At 38.1% G+C, this 17772-nt stretch overlaps 1 protein-coding gene across 4 annotated transcripts in view; it reads left to right on the forward strand.

Moving 5' to 3' along the window:
- LOC121321464 (arfaptin-1-like) overlaps positions 1 to 17772 on the forward strand; it is a 42284-nt gene that overhangs the window by 13869 nt on the left and 10643 nt on the right. For 2 of the 4 annotated variants that reach the window (XM_041260430.1, XM_041260445.1), the window contains 3 exons: positions 5680 to 5781; positions 16211 to 16319; positions 17583 to 17678. In XM_041260430.1, coding sequence (XP_041116364.1) covers positions 5680 to 5781; positions 16211 to 16319; positions 17583 to 17678 — 307 coding nt within the window. The remainder of the gene's footprint in view (positions 1 to 5679; positions 5782 to 16210; positions 16320 to 17582; positions 17679 to 17772) is intronic. The other 2 variants (XM_041260454.1, XM_041260437.1) reach the window with 2 other exon arrangements.

Here is a 17772-nt window from a genome sequence, read left to right on the forward strand (position 1 = left end):
TCGGTGCCCACTGTCAATCAGCAAGAATGCTCGCGACAACACTCTTAAAATGGGAAGAGGTGGCCCTTAATAAAATATACCACCTAACTAGCACATATAAGTGCAGCCAGGGTGGGGACAGACACTAGTTGGTGGAATGATGAAGCACCTGGCAAAAAAAAAAAATGCAGGTGTTTTCTTGCATTTCCAACAAGCAAACAAAGAAAAGGAGAAAATACATGAAATGCTCAAATACACTGTGACCACTTATTCTCGTCTATGCCTGATCTTCAGGATAACTTCAACTCTCCAGGAGCTCCTATGATCAGTTGCCTGAGTCTGAATGCCTCAACTAGTGTGACAGTATTATCAATCTAAAATTGTTCTTGTGACATAACATCTGCTGTATGTGGTAAAGAATGATTGGCTTGTGTAACGTATTGTACTCTCTAAGACACAATCGATAAGTCTGAAGGTGCACAAAGGTTAAACGTTCCCAGAACAGAATTTTGTCATATAAAGCCTCTATATGGTACATCAAACCAGTCTTGACATAGAAATCAGCAACAATGTGTAAGTTAGCTTTTTTTTTGTGTGTGTGTTGGGCACATACGTCCCTTGTACATTAAAGGGTTAACAAGCCAGAGTTTCCTGTAAAATGTGGAGGGACAACATTTTTCCTGAACACACTGAAAACTACTCTGCTAATTTTGCAAGATGTTTGTATAGTTTGTTTTCCCTTATTTAAAAACAAAGTATTGAATTTAAAGGCAATGCTTTGAAATGTTATTTGAATAGTGTAGTTCATTACCTAGCCACTAGGTGACAGCCTATAGAAGGGGGGGGGGGGGGGGGGGGGGGGGGGGGGGGGGATTGTGAAATGAAATGGGTTGACTTTGTGCACCAAACAAATAAACATTTAAAAGGAAGCAGTGGCAGAATATAAGTGTTTTTTCTGATTGTTTTTTCTCAGGGTGCATATTTGGAGTTTTTCTTTTAGTATCATTTTATTATGGTATTTAGAGCTACAGTAGTCTATGACTAAGAAGGCTGTGTTGTCCAGTGGTTATCGAAACAGGCTTGTAACCAGGAGGTCCCCCGTTCAAATCCTAGCTCAGCCACTGTCTCATTGTGTGAACCTGAGCAAGTCACTTAACCTCCTTTCAGGTGAGACATTGTTGTAAGTGACACTGCAGCTGAAGCATAGTTCACACACCCTAGTCTCGTATCTTGTAAAGCGCTTTGTGATGGTGGTCCACTATGAAAGGCACTACATAAAAATAAAAATTATTATTAATTTAAGCTTAAATCACTATAAAATTAGCTGCGGGCTATCGCAATGGCAGAGGCAAAAATAATGGCCGGTTTGTAGGGTTAACTCAACATTAATAAACTAACTGACAAACTAAGTTAACACAGCACCCCTACACAAGTTACAAAAATACAGTAGCAATGTACAAGACAGGCACATTATTTAACAGAATGGTTAAGCAACTCGCCAGAATGGGGAAGCACTGAATTGTTCTGCGACTTGTCTGATTTTTCTTTTTTTTTTTTTCAAGAGCTCGAACAATTTACAACTTTGTGTAACAAGAGAAACAGCGGCACATTTTGCCTTTTGTTTATATGGCATTTTATAACTATGAGGTGCACTCGTAGAAATCTGCATACAAACACATCGGTGATATGACAGCAGTTCTGAAAAGACTTAATAAACCAATCGGTGTCACTCAAGACACTCTCACAATGACAAGTCGCTTTTTTACAAAACAGTACTGTATCCGTGCTGAACAAATCGCTATCGCTGTCAAGAAGGTGCTCTTTAAAGCAAAGTTCCTGTTACTTTAGCCGGAGCATTTACAATGCGGAAAAATCAGTTTCACCACAAGGGGGTTCCTATAAGCAGAGACTGCTGTACTAAGTGGTGAGAGCTGTGCCCAAAGACTTTAGCCTTTTGTAATGTTTTAATTACAAATGTAATGTACAGTATGTGATTTATAGTACAATCTAGGTTATTTTATCAAGAATCATAAAAGGTTGCATATGTTTAGTAACACAAAAAAAAAAAAAAAAAAAAACATTGATAGACTATCAGTCAAATAGTTTGCCATATAATTTTATGGTTTTTAGTACTAATGGTACTGCACTCAAGGTTATGCCATCTAACAGAAAATGTCACAATACATTAGAAAATGGACATGTGGAGTTCAGCATGGTCATGTTGGCTGAAAACAACAAGGACTAAATCTGATGGCATCAGGTGATTGTGCTCTGTGTACAAATTAGTCTACCCCTGTTGCACCAGAATTTTAGAATGCCATATAAGTAAGAAATCTTTTTTTTTTTTTTAGCTGCAGTAGGTTGTTGGATGACTTCTGTTTTTAGATGTGTTTTTGGGGTACTTATTTTTATAAAACATAATAGGAGCTTTGTCTTTGTACTAGTTCCTTTTTTGCCTTGTATGCAATATCTAACCACAAGAGGGTATGATTGGATGCTTAATTTTCCACTAATAATCCCGACCTAAAGAACAGACTGCTAACCATTTAAAAAAAAAAATTCAAAAATCATAATTGCGCAAAGCAATAGAAACACCTTCCATTGTCAGAAGGCTTTTTTAGGTGACATTTCTTTAGTCAATTTTGCTTTTTAAATTGTACTTGTTTTAGAAAAATCTCTTCATTTCCTTTCATGTTTTTTTCAGAGAGAACGACCCCAGGTTAAAGTTCAGCATTGAGGGCGACCAAATAACGTCCAGTACAGCACTGCTTTGACTTGTCTGCAAGAGTTTTCAGGTGTTCTGAAGGGATGCATGACTGTGCATTCAGTGATTGTAGCCTCTGATTTCTTCAGAGAAGTGGTGAAAATCTGTACAAAAATGTCTGTTCTCCAGAATAATCAATTTCTTGACTTGGAAAGGAGTAGGAGTTTTGTCAGAGATTCTATTTGCATGAACAAATCAATCGGACCACCCATTTAAATGAAAGTGCATGCTACTTTCATATTGCTTGTTGGTATGTTTGTATTGCCTGACTCTATTTTTTTTGTGATTTTATCTGTGAAATAGTTGCAGTAGATCAGAGAGTGAATCATTTGATACTTGCTGACAATCCTGCTTCCACGCTACATGCATGCATTTTTGTTTTCACTTCATTTGAATTCCCTGCTGTGCGGTTGTCAACAGTTATCTCAGTGGGTGACTCTTCTAAAAACTATATACAGGATTTACCATTTACAAGTTGACTCTTTCAGTGGTATCACATAAGCATGGACCCAGATCAGTCTAAAGTCGGCGTGAGAAGAATGAGGGTTTTTAAGAGGGTGGTTTGCAAAGAGGTAAAACAGGATTATTTTATTTTTATTTTTTTGATGAAATAAATTGTAATTTTGATTTCTTCTTGAGCTCTACAAGTTGTTCAGACTCTTCAGAAAGGCTAATACAGAACACTAGTAGATGTAAGAGGTGTAGTTTTTGCTCACATACCAAGAACTAATGAATTATTACTCAATTATTAGGCGTTCATTTGTGCAAGTTTATGGGAAATGTGCTGCAGATTTAATGTGCAGAGGTGGAATGCATTTGAAATTGCTTGAGGCCTAGTTGCAAAATGTAACATACAAGCTACAGCTCAAGGAAAACCAGAATTGTTGTGGGAGGGTTGTCTGAATGCTGAATGGTGGTGGCGGTGGTGGTGGTGGAGGAGAGAGAGAAGGGGCTCGGCTGCTCCGAAGGACGGGCACCGACAGTATCCCTGTCTGGGTGGAGACCAGGGAGTCCTCATAATCCTCGTCCAGTTTCGTGGCGTCTTCCAGGCTGTGGGTGTTGTGGCACCGTATCCAGGCTTTGGTATCAGCACCGACCACATGGCAGAATTGCTCCACAACCACTGCTTCCCCCATTTGCAGGTTGTTTTTTTTTCTTGGGGGTTAGCCAGTGTACCATGTGGTCACACAACTACTCCGCAATCACCCTGGGGTGTGTCTCTGGGGTTCTTCGGTACTCCCTGAACCGTACATGGTGAGTCTCTGCCATACTGTTGAGGCAACGAAGAATGGCCAGTTTAACAAGCTTGTAACGTACAAGACAGTTAAAAAAAAAAAATGCAGCACTCACAATTTCAGAATAGTATTTACTTTTACTGTCATTCTTGGTTCTTGCTCACTACAAACCAATGTGAAGGAACAGATTACAATTCTCCATCCCCTTTTATGCTGTCAAGCATGACCCCTTGGTAAACAAGTGCAACCACGTCTCCAATCTGCGGTTGCCACGTTGTTTCCTGTCCAGGCCAATACGTTCTTGCAAAGGGGTCTCACCATCTTCCAGACTTCCGACTTCCTGACCTGGGGAAAGAACTGTCAGACCAGCCCGTCCAAAGAACTCTGTTCTCGCTGCTTAGTGCCCGCACAGGTCGGGAAGGAGATTTACAACCAAGAGTCATTGTTTTTCTGTCACACCATATCAGCGCTGACAGCGGAAGACAAGCTGATGTGTGAATGTGCAAGACTGTTTGTTTGTTTGTTGTTTTTGGTGTGGCCCAGGCTGACAGGGGCCAGGAATAATCGTCCCAATAAACTGATAAATCATCCTAATAAATTGTATGTGCATTTTCCACAGTACGCTACAATATTAATTTTGCTGTTTTCTAAATCATTTTGGAAACAAAAATGCCAATATTCATTGAGGCAAAACACAAATAACGCGGTGTCCAATTATGGACCCAACAACCACGTTATAATGGGGTAGCAGTGTAGTTGTAGAAGAAGCAGCGGCACTTGTATATGTCTACTTTGTTATTTTTGATGTGGGCAAAGGGTTCAGACACCCATAGATATTTTTTCAGAGAAGATGGCCCCAGGTTAAAGTTCAGCAAGAAGTGACCAAACTGTTGTACTGTCTCACAGTATGCGGGGATGGTGATCCGTTTCAACCAATGTTATAATAGGGGGATCAACAATTTTCTGAAGTGTTGGTGTTCACAATTCTGACAACTCTGTGTGTATAATTGTACCATGTTAAGTTTCATATCTATGTATTTTGTTATGCATAATGTTTTTTTTCAAAGTTTTGGCAGGGCAACTTCATGAACTCCAATCTGGTTCACACAAACACAAAAAAACAAATTTCTAATAATTTAAGAATGCTCATTTGGAATAGACCATCAATATGTCCTCCTTTACAATGTGAGAAAAGAGCATTGCTTAATTACAGTAAATTAAGAGTCACCTCTGGCCATTAATAAAATAAGCCACAGAATATTGTGTTGTAGCAGTACTAAAAAGAAACATACGTTTTTATTGAAAGTTTCTATTAGAGTACAACATCAGAATAAAAAAAAAAAAAAAACATATTGAATTAGTATATTGTGTTTAAAGTTATGAAAGATTATGTATTGGTACTTCAAATGATTTATTATTATTGCTATTATTATTTATTTTTGTTTACTTCAGTCAGTTTTACACTGATGAACAGCATGTTCCAATGTCAACCAAACGTAGGTGTTTGAGTTTGCCTAAGGGATGCATCAGGTTTTCGGTTTTGTTCACACTTATTAATTCAAGGTGTGAATGCTTTTCACACAGAGTTAAGCACTAACTGCCTGACAGCCTATTTCATGTTTAGAGCTGGCTTTGACATGCTTTCACTATTTGACAAATGCCTTCAAACCCCCATTATAAAAATGTTGTTAATTTTTCTAGGAGACCAAAATGGCCCAGGAATCCCCAAGAAACACAGCCGCTGAAATCTCAGTGACCAGTAACGGAGATTCAGACGACACATGTGAAGATATTTTCCCAATGGTAATTCTTAATTTATACAGTTCTGCGGTTTTAATTATTTTGTGTGAATGTAACTGGCAAGCTTAGATTTCAGGAAAAAAAAAAAAAATGAAAATGATTTAAGGGCATTAAAAAACTCAGTTTGGTTATGTGATCATTGGGTGCCAAATCTAACTAAATTGTAAGGAGCAAATGCATGTTTTTATCTGTAAGGAAAGATGCAGATGTATAGCCACTTTAATATTCCAGCACTTGGAAGCCAGGCTGTTCATGCAATCAACAGCACATTCAATTCAATGGAAAAGTGCAGTGATGCCTATTGATGTGATAATGTATGTGAATCTTAAGACCAACAGACTGTCACCACTTCTAGTCCCTTTTAATGTAACCTTTATGAATTAAAATCCGGCACAGCAGGCATTACCCACTAAATCATTTACGCAGGAGTCAAAAAAACTCTCCCAAGCTATGGCTGCTTAACACAACATGGTCTATTTTTATGATCTGCGAAAACTATCAAGTTAGTGCTAACCGGGGTCTGTGAACCCAACCGTTAAACCTTATCCCGAAATGAGAACTATTTAGGTACAGTAGTGTGTGCATTTACTGTAGTTTGTAAAGCCCAGTTAGCTTACAGTAAAGGACCTCTACTGTAGGGTAATGGACACCCTGTTGGCAGAGGTGATCTGTGAGGTTTACTAATAAAAATGAATGTGTGAAATAAATCCTAATTTTGTTATGGATGTGGATTATATCCAGACAAGTCATTTTGAGAACATTTAGTTGACTTCAGATTTTCAGAATTGATTGATGTTACTGTAGCACCCAAGCCACAGCTTTTTTGAAAAAGAAATGTTTCTCAGCCCTCTACTCATTTTAAGGGAGGATTAGAAACTGCCATATAAAATGCTGTGAGTTTGAATTGTTATTCTGAGGTTGCTTCTTAACAGTTCTTCCTGGCATATGATAACCTGTTAATGAGGATACTGTCATGTATTACAATATCACACATTTGCTGTAGGTGCTTGGAACACCTAAATATAGAAATGTTCTCAATATGACCAGTCTGTACAGCAGAAGACACTTAAACATTTTATTTTTAATTTTTTTTTTGTAATTCAGTTGCACTCTACTTAATACAGTAATAGGGTAATTACAAGCCAACACTTCCCCGGACCCCAAATACTTTATTCCTTTACTTGAGTTTCGTATATTTAGTTTAAGAAACATGTCTGTCAAATCCTGATCTTCTGCAAATATAAAAAGTATGAGACAAAAAAAGCAACTATGTCCATATAAAGGAAGGGCAATATGCAAGATTGAGTGCTTCAGGTGTCAGAACAGTGTAAAATATCTCACATTAGCCCATATCTTGGGACACTTAAATTAGTGCTAATCTGGGTCTGTGAATCTTGATGTTTATTATTTGTTTAGCCTTGGAAAGTGGGGCATTTTGTAACTTAAACATTAATTTTAATCAAAGGATATACTTATTATTATCAAAACTGGTGGCCAGTTATTTGTTAATTACAGTGGTGGGTCTTGAAACAATGGGCCCAAGTCACAAAACTATTCTTATTATTGTTATTGTTGTTGTTATTATAATTTTTTTTTTTAAAGCCAAATTTTGGGGTTTGTACTGTATGAAAGCTTTTTCGACTGCTTAGAAGTGTTTATTAGATTATTCTCATTTCTCAAAACACTTAAGAAAATATTTATAAACACGTTTTAATGAACGGTCATTGAAGTTTTGTTCATATGGCCCCCTATTAATGCCAAAAAAATAATTTTACAGAAGGTTATGTCCTGCAATAAATAGGCAAAACTACATGCTAGCTTATGGTAAACCTACTGCCTTCAAACAACTGGCAGAACATGTTTTACAAGCACTGACGCAAAGGCTTTTGCAATAATGAAATGTAAAGTAGATGTAATGCAGTGTGTACCCAGTCATCTGCGTTCTGGGAGCCTGAAAAGTGGCTCCCAACTTTACAGCTCTGGCCTCAATGGCAAAAGTGGAAGAGAGCTGCCTTCAAGGAGCTGGAAGTATAACATGGGATTACAAAAATAAAACAGTAGGTCAATTGTAAGTTCATTGTGTCGTGTTTCCAGTTTAGTGTTTATTGATTACAACTGTTTTAAGTAGTCATAGCTCAATTCGGAACTAATTCTCAGTCTCATTCCTATAATTTTCTACATCAGTAAGTCACTGAGTAAGTGTTGTCCTGATATTGTGTACGCAGTATAGGTTTGATATGAAGGTGGCTGGGGCATAAGTATGTTTGTTGTGGATCGATGTACCAGAGTAAAACAAACTTTTACAAATCTTGGAAAGTCAAATTTAAGGGCAGATGACAATTGTTTAAGTTGATCATTGTGTTAGGGGCGTCTCTTGAATAATGTCATCTGGTGCAGTTTGAGTAAGTGTATTGCAAAGTGAACGTGATGTTTCTTAAAATACAGCAAGTGACACCCTACACATAACATATTCACTTAACATGAATCCTAAAAGCAAACAATGTCCTCTGGCACTGTGAAATAAGTGTTGTTTTTTAGAATTGTGCCATCTGTTCAGCGCATGGGATGACATACATCATTAGCCATCTTTTTGTTTTTGTTCCACCTATACCCTAAAATACATTGAACCAGTTTCACCTCTAATCACAATTATGTCTTGATACCTATGAAACCTAGATGCACTGTCATTCTGACAAATCCTTAACAGCGATTGACTTTTCTTGAGTACTGTACTTTCTGCTTCTGTTGGCGTGCATTCAGGTGCCTTCTAGTACGGTGGCTTAATCCATTTCTGTTCTGAAATACAACATATTACATGTTTGGTGTATTGAAAAACAAAGCACAGGTACAAAATCAATGGGATTGAAGTAGAGAAAGAAGATTATAGTGTTGCGCCAATGTGGAGAAGCAGTTATTTACAGTAGGGAGACAGGCTGTTAGGTTTCATATTGCAACAGGTCTGGAACAAGTCTAAGGAAGTTACTGTGTGCTAAGCCCAATGCAATACTGGTCGCAGACACTAAAAAAAAAATGCAGTATTACGGTTTCAAGAATTACTTGGACAGTGACATTCTTCCCAGGTAAATTGTTAATACAGTAATCCGTCACATATCCGACTGATGGGACCAGAGTAAGGGCAGATATGAAAAAAAGTTGGATAAATGAATACAGTTATTGTTTTGAGATTCAGCTTTTAATAGGGAGCTCCCCTAAATCTGTTGTTTAGAAAGATACAGGGTATTAGTGCTTGTGATAGGGTAGCCATCTGCCATGTGGGAGCGTGCATTCACTGCTGAGTGACAGGCAGGAGATCGAGACGTAGGTTGAAGTTGATATGCTGCGCAGGTGAACAGGATTTATTTACATATCATCACACTGAACAGCTCATATGACACACTACCAGCAAAGGCAGCGCATGGAGTACATACAACCAGTGTTCCCTATAATCTTTTTAGATGCTGAGAAACTTGCCGTTTTGACTGAGAAAGGGTAAATTATCAGTGAGAAGCCTTCGGCCACGCATTAACCCTTTTAAATATATTTTTGTTACATTATACAATTTTGTCAAAATAAGTGACAAAATAATCTCTACAAAATTAGTGATGATGACTGTGAGGTAAAGCGTACCAAAATTTAGTGCTGCTCTAAAATAAAATCCCTTTCTAGGGAATATATATAAAAACAATGAATTTCCAAAGCCGTGATGCAAGCCCATTGTCTTGGCAACCTCATGCTTTTAAAAACGGTTAATTGCTTTCGCCTTTTTGTTCGTCTTATCCTTTTCGCGTTAATAATGATTGAAAACAAAAAAAAATCCTGTACATGGACAGGACAGCAAAACTTGCTGTATTACATACTGTAAAATAGTCGTCGGGTCTCAAATAATCTCATGTCTCCAATATGTACCAGGCCTGCTGACAAATATTGTAAATAAACGCTGGGTCTCTGCCATTGCCATTGAAGCTGAGGAAGAGGAGGAGGAGCTGGAGTGTAATGCACTGATAAGTGACAGCAGTGAAAGTGATTAGGATTAATAAATAATAATAATAATAATAGAAAACGTTATTTAAGGTAGGCCTACATGTAATGCAGAGTTGTTTAACACAGTTATTAAAAGTATTTAGAATTTTAAGCATGCTGTTTTTTATGTTTATTGTGAACTAAAGTATCACCTAAATTAGCTTCTCTTTTGAATGCTACAACTGGGGCCTTAAAAAAATACTTTTTTCAATTGTCCTGAATTATGCAGAATCTGCAAGTGTTTCCAAACTATCTTGGAAATATTGGGCAAAAGTTTAGGGTAAGTCATTATTAATGGGGCTCTTTTGACCGTTTATCTCTGTTTTTATAATCTAGTAAATCTCTTTTTAGTTTATCCACTTTTCTTAACTCTGTCTCTAATTCTTTATTTGCAGCCTCTTTTTTAAGATTTGTTTAATACATTTCTTTGTTTTGCATAGTCAGTTTCTTTTTGAGCATATTCTTTGACCCTTTGGGATTGCCCTTTTAGTGTGTATTGGATGTACCATTTGCACCATACCGCGCATTGTGCAATATACTGTACCATTTGCATTGTACTGTGTATACGTCTCTGTTGCATCGTACCATGCTTTGTACACCGTATTACCGTAACACAACGTGTACCGTGCACCATACATTGTACTACAATACAGTATGGGTGTTTAAGCATTCTATACAGTCCTGTAGTAATGCTTAGGCACAGTGCAGCATGTATTTAAAAGTAACCAAGGCTAGACAGTACTATCCCTGATCTATCAGTGGATCTGGTTTCCCTTGGGTGCTAGTAATATATGCGATACTGTTGTAGCAATTACAGCTGACGGTCGTTTGCATTGCACACTACAGCGATGTATGCAAGACGGATCTACCCATGGAGGACAGGCATGGCAGATGCGTTGCCTGTCTGGGTCCTGTGAGTTTTGTGTGTCTTTCACTAAGCTTACATTGGAGAAGCGAGTACTACGCAGTTCTGTAGAGCGATGTTCGTCCGTTCCATCTGGACAAGGCTCCCCTCCTTCCTCGGCTCAAAAAGAGGGTTGTATCCTCTCATGAGGGCTCTGTGCCTATGGATACTAGGAGAACCTCCTGCTGGCTTCACGGTCTTCCTCATCTCCCTCCCCTTCTCCAGTTTTCCCTCATAAGAAGAGGAGGAGAAAGAGCCACTGGTCTCATAGATGGGAGAACTCTGAGTAGCTGGATAAGCTCTGGGAGGTGGTCTTCCAGCAGGGCAACATGTTGGCTGTGTGACCGCACTGTCAGCAAGAGGATCTGCTGTCTATCGCTGCTTCTGTGGAGGCAGTTGATCAAGAATGCCTCTCTGAGAGGTTGACTCTGATAGTGCAACACCAGTAGCGCATATCATTGTCATCAGAGCTTTGTCCCATGGCCCGTAGATGACAAGCGGAAAAGCTATATTTTTGAGGATGATCCCGCTCCTTCTCGGGTGTCTCCTCCGGTACATTCGGATTTCCTTTTTTAGGTGCATTCATCCTGCTGGCTCCTGCTAAAGCCAGAGGGGGTTTTCACAACCGACCTATGGCTGCGCAAAGAGGAAACTGGAAACCTTCAGTAAGCTCCGCCGTCAAGCGCAGAGGCAAAACCCTCAGGTTAAGCCTCAAGCAAAAGCAGCAACCCTAGCAATTTGCTGCCACAGGTCCTGGGCCCCTTTTCAGAGAGTCACCTGGAGTATTGGCGTCTGTGGACCTTTGACACCAGGGTGCTCCATGCTGTACAGACCAGCTAAAGTCCTTCGCACTAATCCTGCTTTTTCGCCAAAAATCATCTTGGCATTCTACATTAACCAGATGGTGAAACTTGAGGTTTTTCATCCGCCTCCTTTCCAGTCTGATAGAGAGCAGCAGCGCCATACGCTTTGCCCTGTACAGGCACTAGCGTATTATGTGGGCAAAACTCAAAGTTGGAGGCAGTCTGAGCAGTTTTTTATCTGTTATGGGCCAAGTCCCATGGGTAAGCTGTCTAAACAGAGGCTATCAAAATGGATTACAGATACAGTTAAGACTGCATATGAATGAGCCAGCTTGCCTCCTCCAGAGAAGCTCGCAGCCCATTCTACCAGGCGCATGGCAACTAAGTGGGTTTTGTTCTAGGGCGCATCTTTCAGGGACATTTGCGATTCAGCAGTGTGGTCTTTTCCCTATACTTTTACACGTTTTCTATTGGCTGAATGACGTGGATCCACAAAACCCTGGGTTTGGAATAAGAGTGTTAAAGGCGGCCTCGAGCTCGACCCTTGCAACATAAATATAGAGGTGAGTTTTCCTTAATGTTAAAACCCTATCTGCTTGTACTGGGTTTCCTCATGGTAACACGCAAGGTAGCCTTGCTTAACCTTGTGGCATTCCAGTTGTCTGCAATATTGCCTTGCGACAGCTTTGGTATTTCTACCCATGAGGTTATGGTTACATTTCGTACTTGATAGGGAACGTTAGGTTATTGTCATAACCCTGGTTCCCTGAAATATTAAGGTCGCTGCGTCCATGATTGCAGTAGTCTTGAATGATGATGATACTTGTGTCAGTGGTCGTTTATGCCCTTGGGGGTGGGCACAACTACGGCACAAGCACTACGTGCAGCTTTGGAATATCTATTCAGGTTAGACGTTATCAAAGGATTAATTCCCATGAGGTAATGGTTACATTTCTATTTCAGGGAACCAGGGTTATGATAATAAGCTGAAGATGTCTTTATAGACCTGCTTTACAAAGACCACTTTCTGAAAAGGTTTTGCGAAAGGTTGAGAGGCTTTGATGTTTTTCAGTAGATACTTCATCTTTCAGTTTGTTTAACCAATTAAGCTTAAGTGGTCTTTGGTTGTTAAATTATTTTAATGGTTGTTGAAAAAGAAAAACAACAGATTCACATAACATTAAGAGGAAGCTTAAGGATCACAACAATCGTACCTGGTGATTTTGTTCATTATACCTATGTATTGTGTTGCCTAACAAATGACAACTTTTTTATTCTTTTGAACACTAGGATTAGGAAGAGATGTTTGCAATAAATATACTACTGTAGGATTGAATGCCATGTCAGATTTACTTTTTTGTTCCTATTCCTTGCTTTTTAATTATGAGTTTAAACTTCAAGTAGCTGTACTCTCATGATGAGTTGTATCATACAGAATAGCTTAAGCTAGCAGGTAGTAACCCGCCTGCAGTGTCTGAATTTACAATTCCAGGGAAGCTTGTCGTGGCGTCCCAGTAGGTGAGATGTTTCTGAGTTTGTTTGCAGTTGTCTAAACAAGGGGACACCAGTGACCCCTGTAGTCTTGCCAGGCGCCTGCGGGCTTGCCTGTAAGCTGCCCAGAACTGCGTTGTCCTCCGATACTGTAGCTCTGAGGTGGCTGCATGGTGAGCCTGCAGTAAGCAAAGAAGCTGACGGCACACGCTTCGGAGGACGCATGTGTTTATTTTTGCCCCTCCCGAGTCAGCGCAGAGATGGCAGCGCTGAGCTGAGCCTAAAAATAATTGGACATTCTAAATTGGGAGAAAATAATAAAAATTGTCGACCTAATACATTTTTATTAAAAAAAAAAAAAAAAAAAAAATTAATAGTTTTAAAATTGTTAAATACTGTACCAAAACAGTGCTTTGTGGTGTCTAATGAAAAATGGAAAAATGATCTAAGTGTTGTAGCAATGTAATGCGTCATGTTCTCCTCGTCAAACATGATGCTGATTTAATTGGGTATAAAAAGCTTTTGTATTATCATAATGCACTTGGGTACAATGTTATCACTAGTATTTGCTTTGTTTTCCATACACCTTATGAGTCACAAGCACTCTCCTGATATATATAAAAAAAAGGTTGTGATGGTAACATTGAGATCAGAAGAAAAATAAACATTAGCAATAGTTTAGCCACATTAATCTTGGACCATGTATTGTATGAACGGCTGGGCGTTCTCGTGTGTATGTGGCACATGATGTAATTCTTCTGTTGACAAGAGATGTACGGTGTTTAAGAAAACTAGATGACTTGCTTTTCAGGTTATCTGTTTGCAGAGTTCCTTCAGCTTGCTGCCCTTAGATATTCCTATTTTTCAAGGCACACTTTGGGTTATGTTAGCTTAAACCATGTAATAATCTTATTAAAGACTAGGTACAGTAAACTACAATAATCTGTTTCAGTAAAAGAAAAATAGACCAAGATGTCTGGTTCCTCAGTACAGTGTAAGTCACAGGTGTGTAAAATATAATAATAATTGTATTACTGTACTGTAGGTGCTGGTAGAGGGACAACTTTAGCAGAGATACTCCTACAACTGTGTCAGTCCATGAATAAATCCTCAAAGTCAAACTACTGGCAAGACTAGTGTACTTCAGTGTATTGGGATAGAGCAATTACCACAAAAATATTTTGACCATGCTGTGTGAGTGTGAAAAATGTTTAGTATTTAAACAAAAATATAGGGGGGGAGCATTTGGGCTGAAAATCACACTTGCAGCACTGTTTAGACATACTCATGATTTAAAACAATACACATTGTGCAAATAAAAAAAGGAAATACCATATTTACTTATTTATTTATTTACCTTAAGTGTGTCCTTGAGGGAGAAATTGATTATACTCAGTTTTGTTATAAAACTATCTGTTTCCACAGATAATACTGAAACATATACAGTACCTAGCCACCATCTTTATGGAATTTGACTTGGAGCAGCCAGTAATTTCATGATCGCTCTGTAATACAGCCCTCCGTGATCCTGCCTACCACATTTAACCCATTCTCCTCAGCAGCAAAGGCAAAACAAATCATAGAAATGCGTTAAAACGACAAAACATTCGAATGTGGTTAAAAAAAATAAATAAATAAAGGTATGTGTACAATTAAAAACAGAACAATATCTGTGCACATCAAAACATCTAATAACCTTATATCTGTATTGTTATCCAGAACCATAAAAAAGAAACACAAAAACTATATATAATGGCTATTGCTGCAGGATGCATATAGATGACAGAGCCAGGGCAGGCAATTGTGTGTGTGTCCTACCATCTTAACTTATTGTTATTTCAGAATCTCTCCTTTGACATGCCTGAAGGGAACTTGTTAACACGTGTTAACTGCAAGGTTAGATTTCCTGCGTTTCGCGATTTATTTATTTATTTTTTTTCTATTCAGTCCTGTTAGTCACGGCTGGAGTTTAGTTTTCGACTCCATATTAAAAGCGAAGGCAGAGACCAAGCTGTGTGCTTATAAGGAAGATGAAATTGTTTTCTTTTTTCTGATCAAATTAAAACTTGATTAGTAACAGCACACATTTGTGGAATTTTAGCAGTGTTGCAGTAAACAATACAAACTACTGTATGATTCTTTTAGCAGCCACATTAACCCTTACAAAATCCTTTAATATCTCTATAGTATCCTTGTGTGTGTGTGTGTGTGTGTGTGTATGTGTGTGTGTATATATATATATATATATATATATATATATATATATATATATATATATAATATATATATATATTTGTGTAATATATATATATATATTATATATATATATATATATAATATAGCTATAGCTTGAAAATAATCATAACACATATTCAGAAAGAATAAAATTGCAATTTCATATATACAGTTTGCAAAATAACATTCTTCCATTTCCCTAGACATTCAAGAATGCTATTTTTAAATAACAAATTAAGCTATATATATATATATATATATATATATATATATATATATATATATATATTGTTGTATATATATATATATATTTTTATACAATCTTTGTTGTAGTGTATATAGCTAGATTTTTATCAAATAAACACCACAGGGGAAACAAATGAAACATAATAACGAACTGGTGACACCATGTTGGTTTGTGTAGAACCAGGTTCGTGGTCGTTAACACTGTTACTAAGGAAGTGACGCGTTCCCTTTTCTAGTGCAGTGGCACATGCAATCTTCAGACTATGCTAGGGGGCGCTGACAGCTTTCTCACAGCTTTGCGCCCGGGGCAACTGCCCTGCTCGCCCCGCCCTACTTACAGCTCTGGTTGGAGACACCAGTCTCCATCGCTAATAAAACATCCTTGTTACAGTGTCACCTATTTTTGTCTATGTTACTGGTGAAGTTTTGGTAATAACTTCGTCATGGCATGCAAACACAGGAGTTTTAAAAGCAGCATGTTATTGAAATATTGACCATTTATTATGTTTGAATTATGTTTTTTGTATAATATTCTTGTACATTTCCATACTGTGGACTGTATCTTTATCTTGTAGAACTCAGAACAATTGGATAGTGACATCATAAGTGATTGATCATAGAACAATGTAATTTTTGTGTTCTACATTTCCTTCTGTGGCAAACCAAAATGCCTAAATGTGCTTTAATTTGGGAACTAAGGATGAATATTCCTTTCTTCTCTCATATTTCACAGGACCTGAAACATGGTATGTCTGCAGGACTGAATTTGTCTGAAACCCACATCTCTTCAAGTAACTATGGGGCCACGACAGAGGGAATCATAGAAGCAGGGCCATATAAAGGTATAAATGTAGTCTGACTTCTGGTCTTGGACCTGACAAGGGGTGTTGTTTGTTTTTAAAGAGGAGAAATGTGTATCTTAAAAATAAGGATAAATAAATAAATAAATAAAATGCCTTGTCTAGCTACACTGTTGTGGTGCCATCCTTATTCTTTTTCACAAAGTACAGTGTTTGACATAGGCAGCTGTTTTCCTCAGGTCTTTTTATCGCTTATTAAAACAGTCCAACTGGGAAGTGAAATTTGAATTTAAAAAGCATAAAGAGAATTGTGGTAATGGATAGCTGTCGGTTTCCATTTATTCCACTTCCTCGCATCAAAAATAAGTCTCATTAGAATTAATTATCCATAAATCCCTGGATAGTTGCTGCCAGGTTTAGAAACAAACACTGATGGGACTTCTTCACTTTACTATTAACAAATCAATAAAAATGTAAAACCAGGTAAAACCATTCAGTAACAATCTGAATTCAGTTCTGTCAAATCTGCTTTTGTAAAACATAAATTGAAATGTGTCTTCTCGCTTTGATGCAAAATAATCTGGTTGATACACTAACGTACAATCTTATAGGGTGTTTTTTTTTTTTTTTTTTTTGCTACTCTGAAACTTGCCGTAACTTTATCCCCAAAGTCATTATATCAAAGGGTTCTAGAATGAAAATGACTGAATTTGTTATTCATGCCAGTAATTAAACTGCATATGTTTTAAGTATGTAATTGATGGATTTACCAGTAAGCAGGAGGATGACAGGAAATGTAGTTCTGAGGTCCATGCAGATACATGTGAAGCCATCTTGAGGCAGGGAATGCAATTTAAAAATTAAGGTATAAAATAATATACCCTTTAAGCTGCAGTTTGGTTCAGTTTTGCTTCATCTTTTATCTGTAAATGGCAGTGTTTTATAAAGTCTGCACCAATCAAGTTACTGGAACAAAAATATCAAGTAGCTGGTAAGTCAATTCCTCAGGGGCCCAAGGCTTGAAACTGGAGACCTCATTCATCATTGAGCCAGGGATTGTTAGCACTGCCCTCAGGCAGCAGTATCCATTGCTGCACTCACCTGGTTCCTGGTACATGGATAGTGAGAAGTTCCTTTTGTCATTCCTGTCACACATTTTAAAGAATCTGACCTGAACAATTATGGATTCTGTTTGTTTTCCCTATGAGAACAAGTAGTGGAAGCCATGCAGAGCTAAGCCTTTGGGAAATCTTTGTTACTAGAAAATTGAGCAATACCTCACTGTAAAATATCTACCCTTTCCAGGATCTTCAGGTCAGCCCATGTCACCTGTTGTGTCTCCCAGCAGCGCTGCAGCTAGCAGATTGGCCAGACCAGACAACAATTTTCTTAGTCCGAAAGGTACTCCATGTACTGACTGGGGTATAGTTAGCTTTCTGTCAGATGGTGGTGGACTAATAACTTGCTTCTTTCCTGGGACTGTCATTCTTAATCT

The sequence above is a fragment of the Polyodon spathula genome, chromosome 1 (genome assembly GCF_017654505.1).
Source record: "Polyodon spathula isolate WHYD16114869_AA chromosome 1, ASM1765450v1, whole genome shotgun sequence".
Lineage (NCBI taxonomy): Eukaryota > Metazoa > Chordata > Actinopteri > Acipenseriformes > Polyodontidae > Polyodon > Polyodon spathula.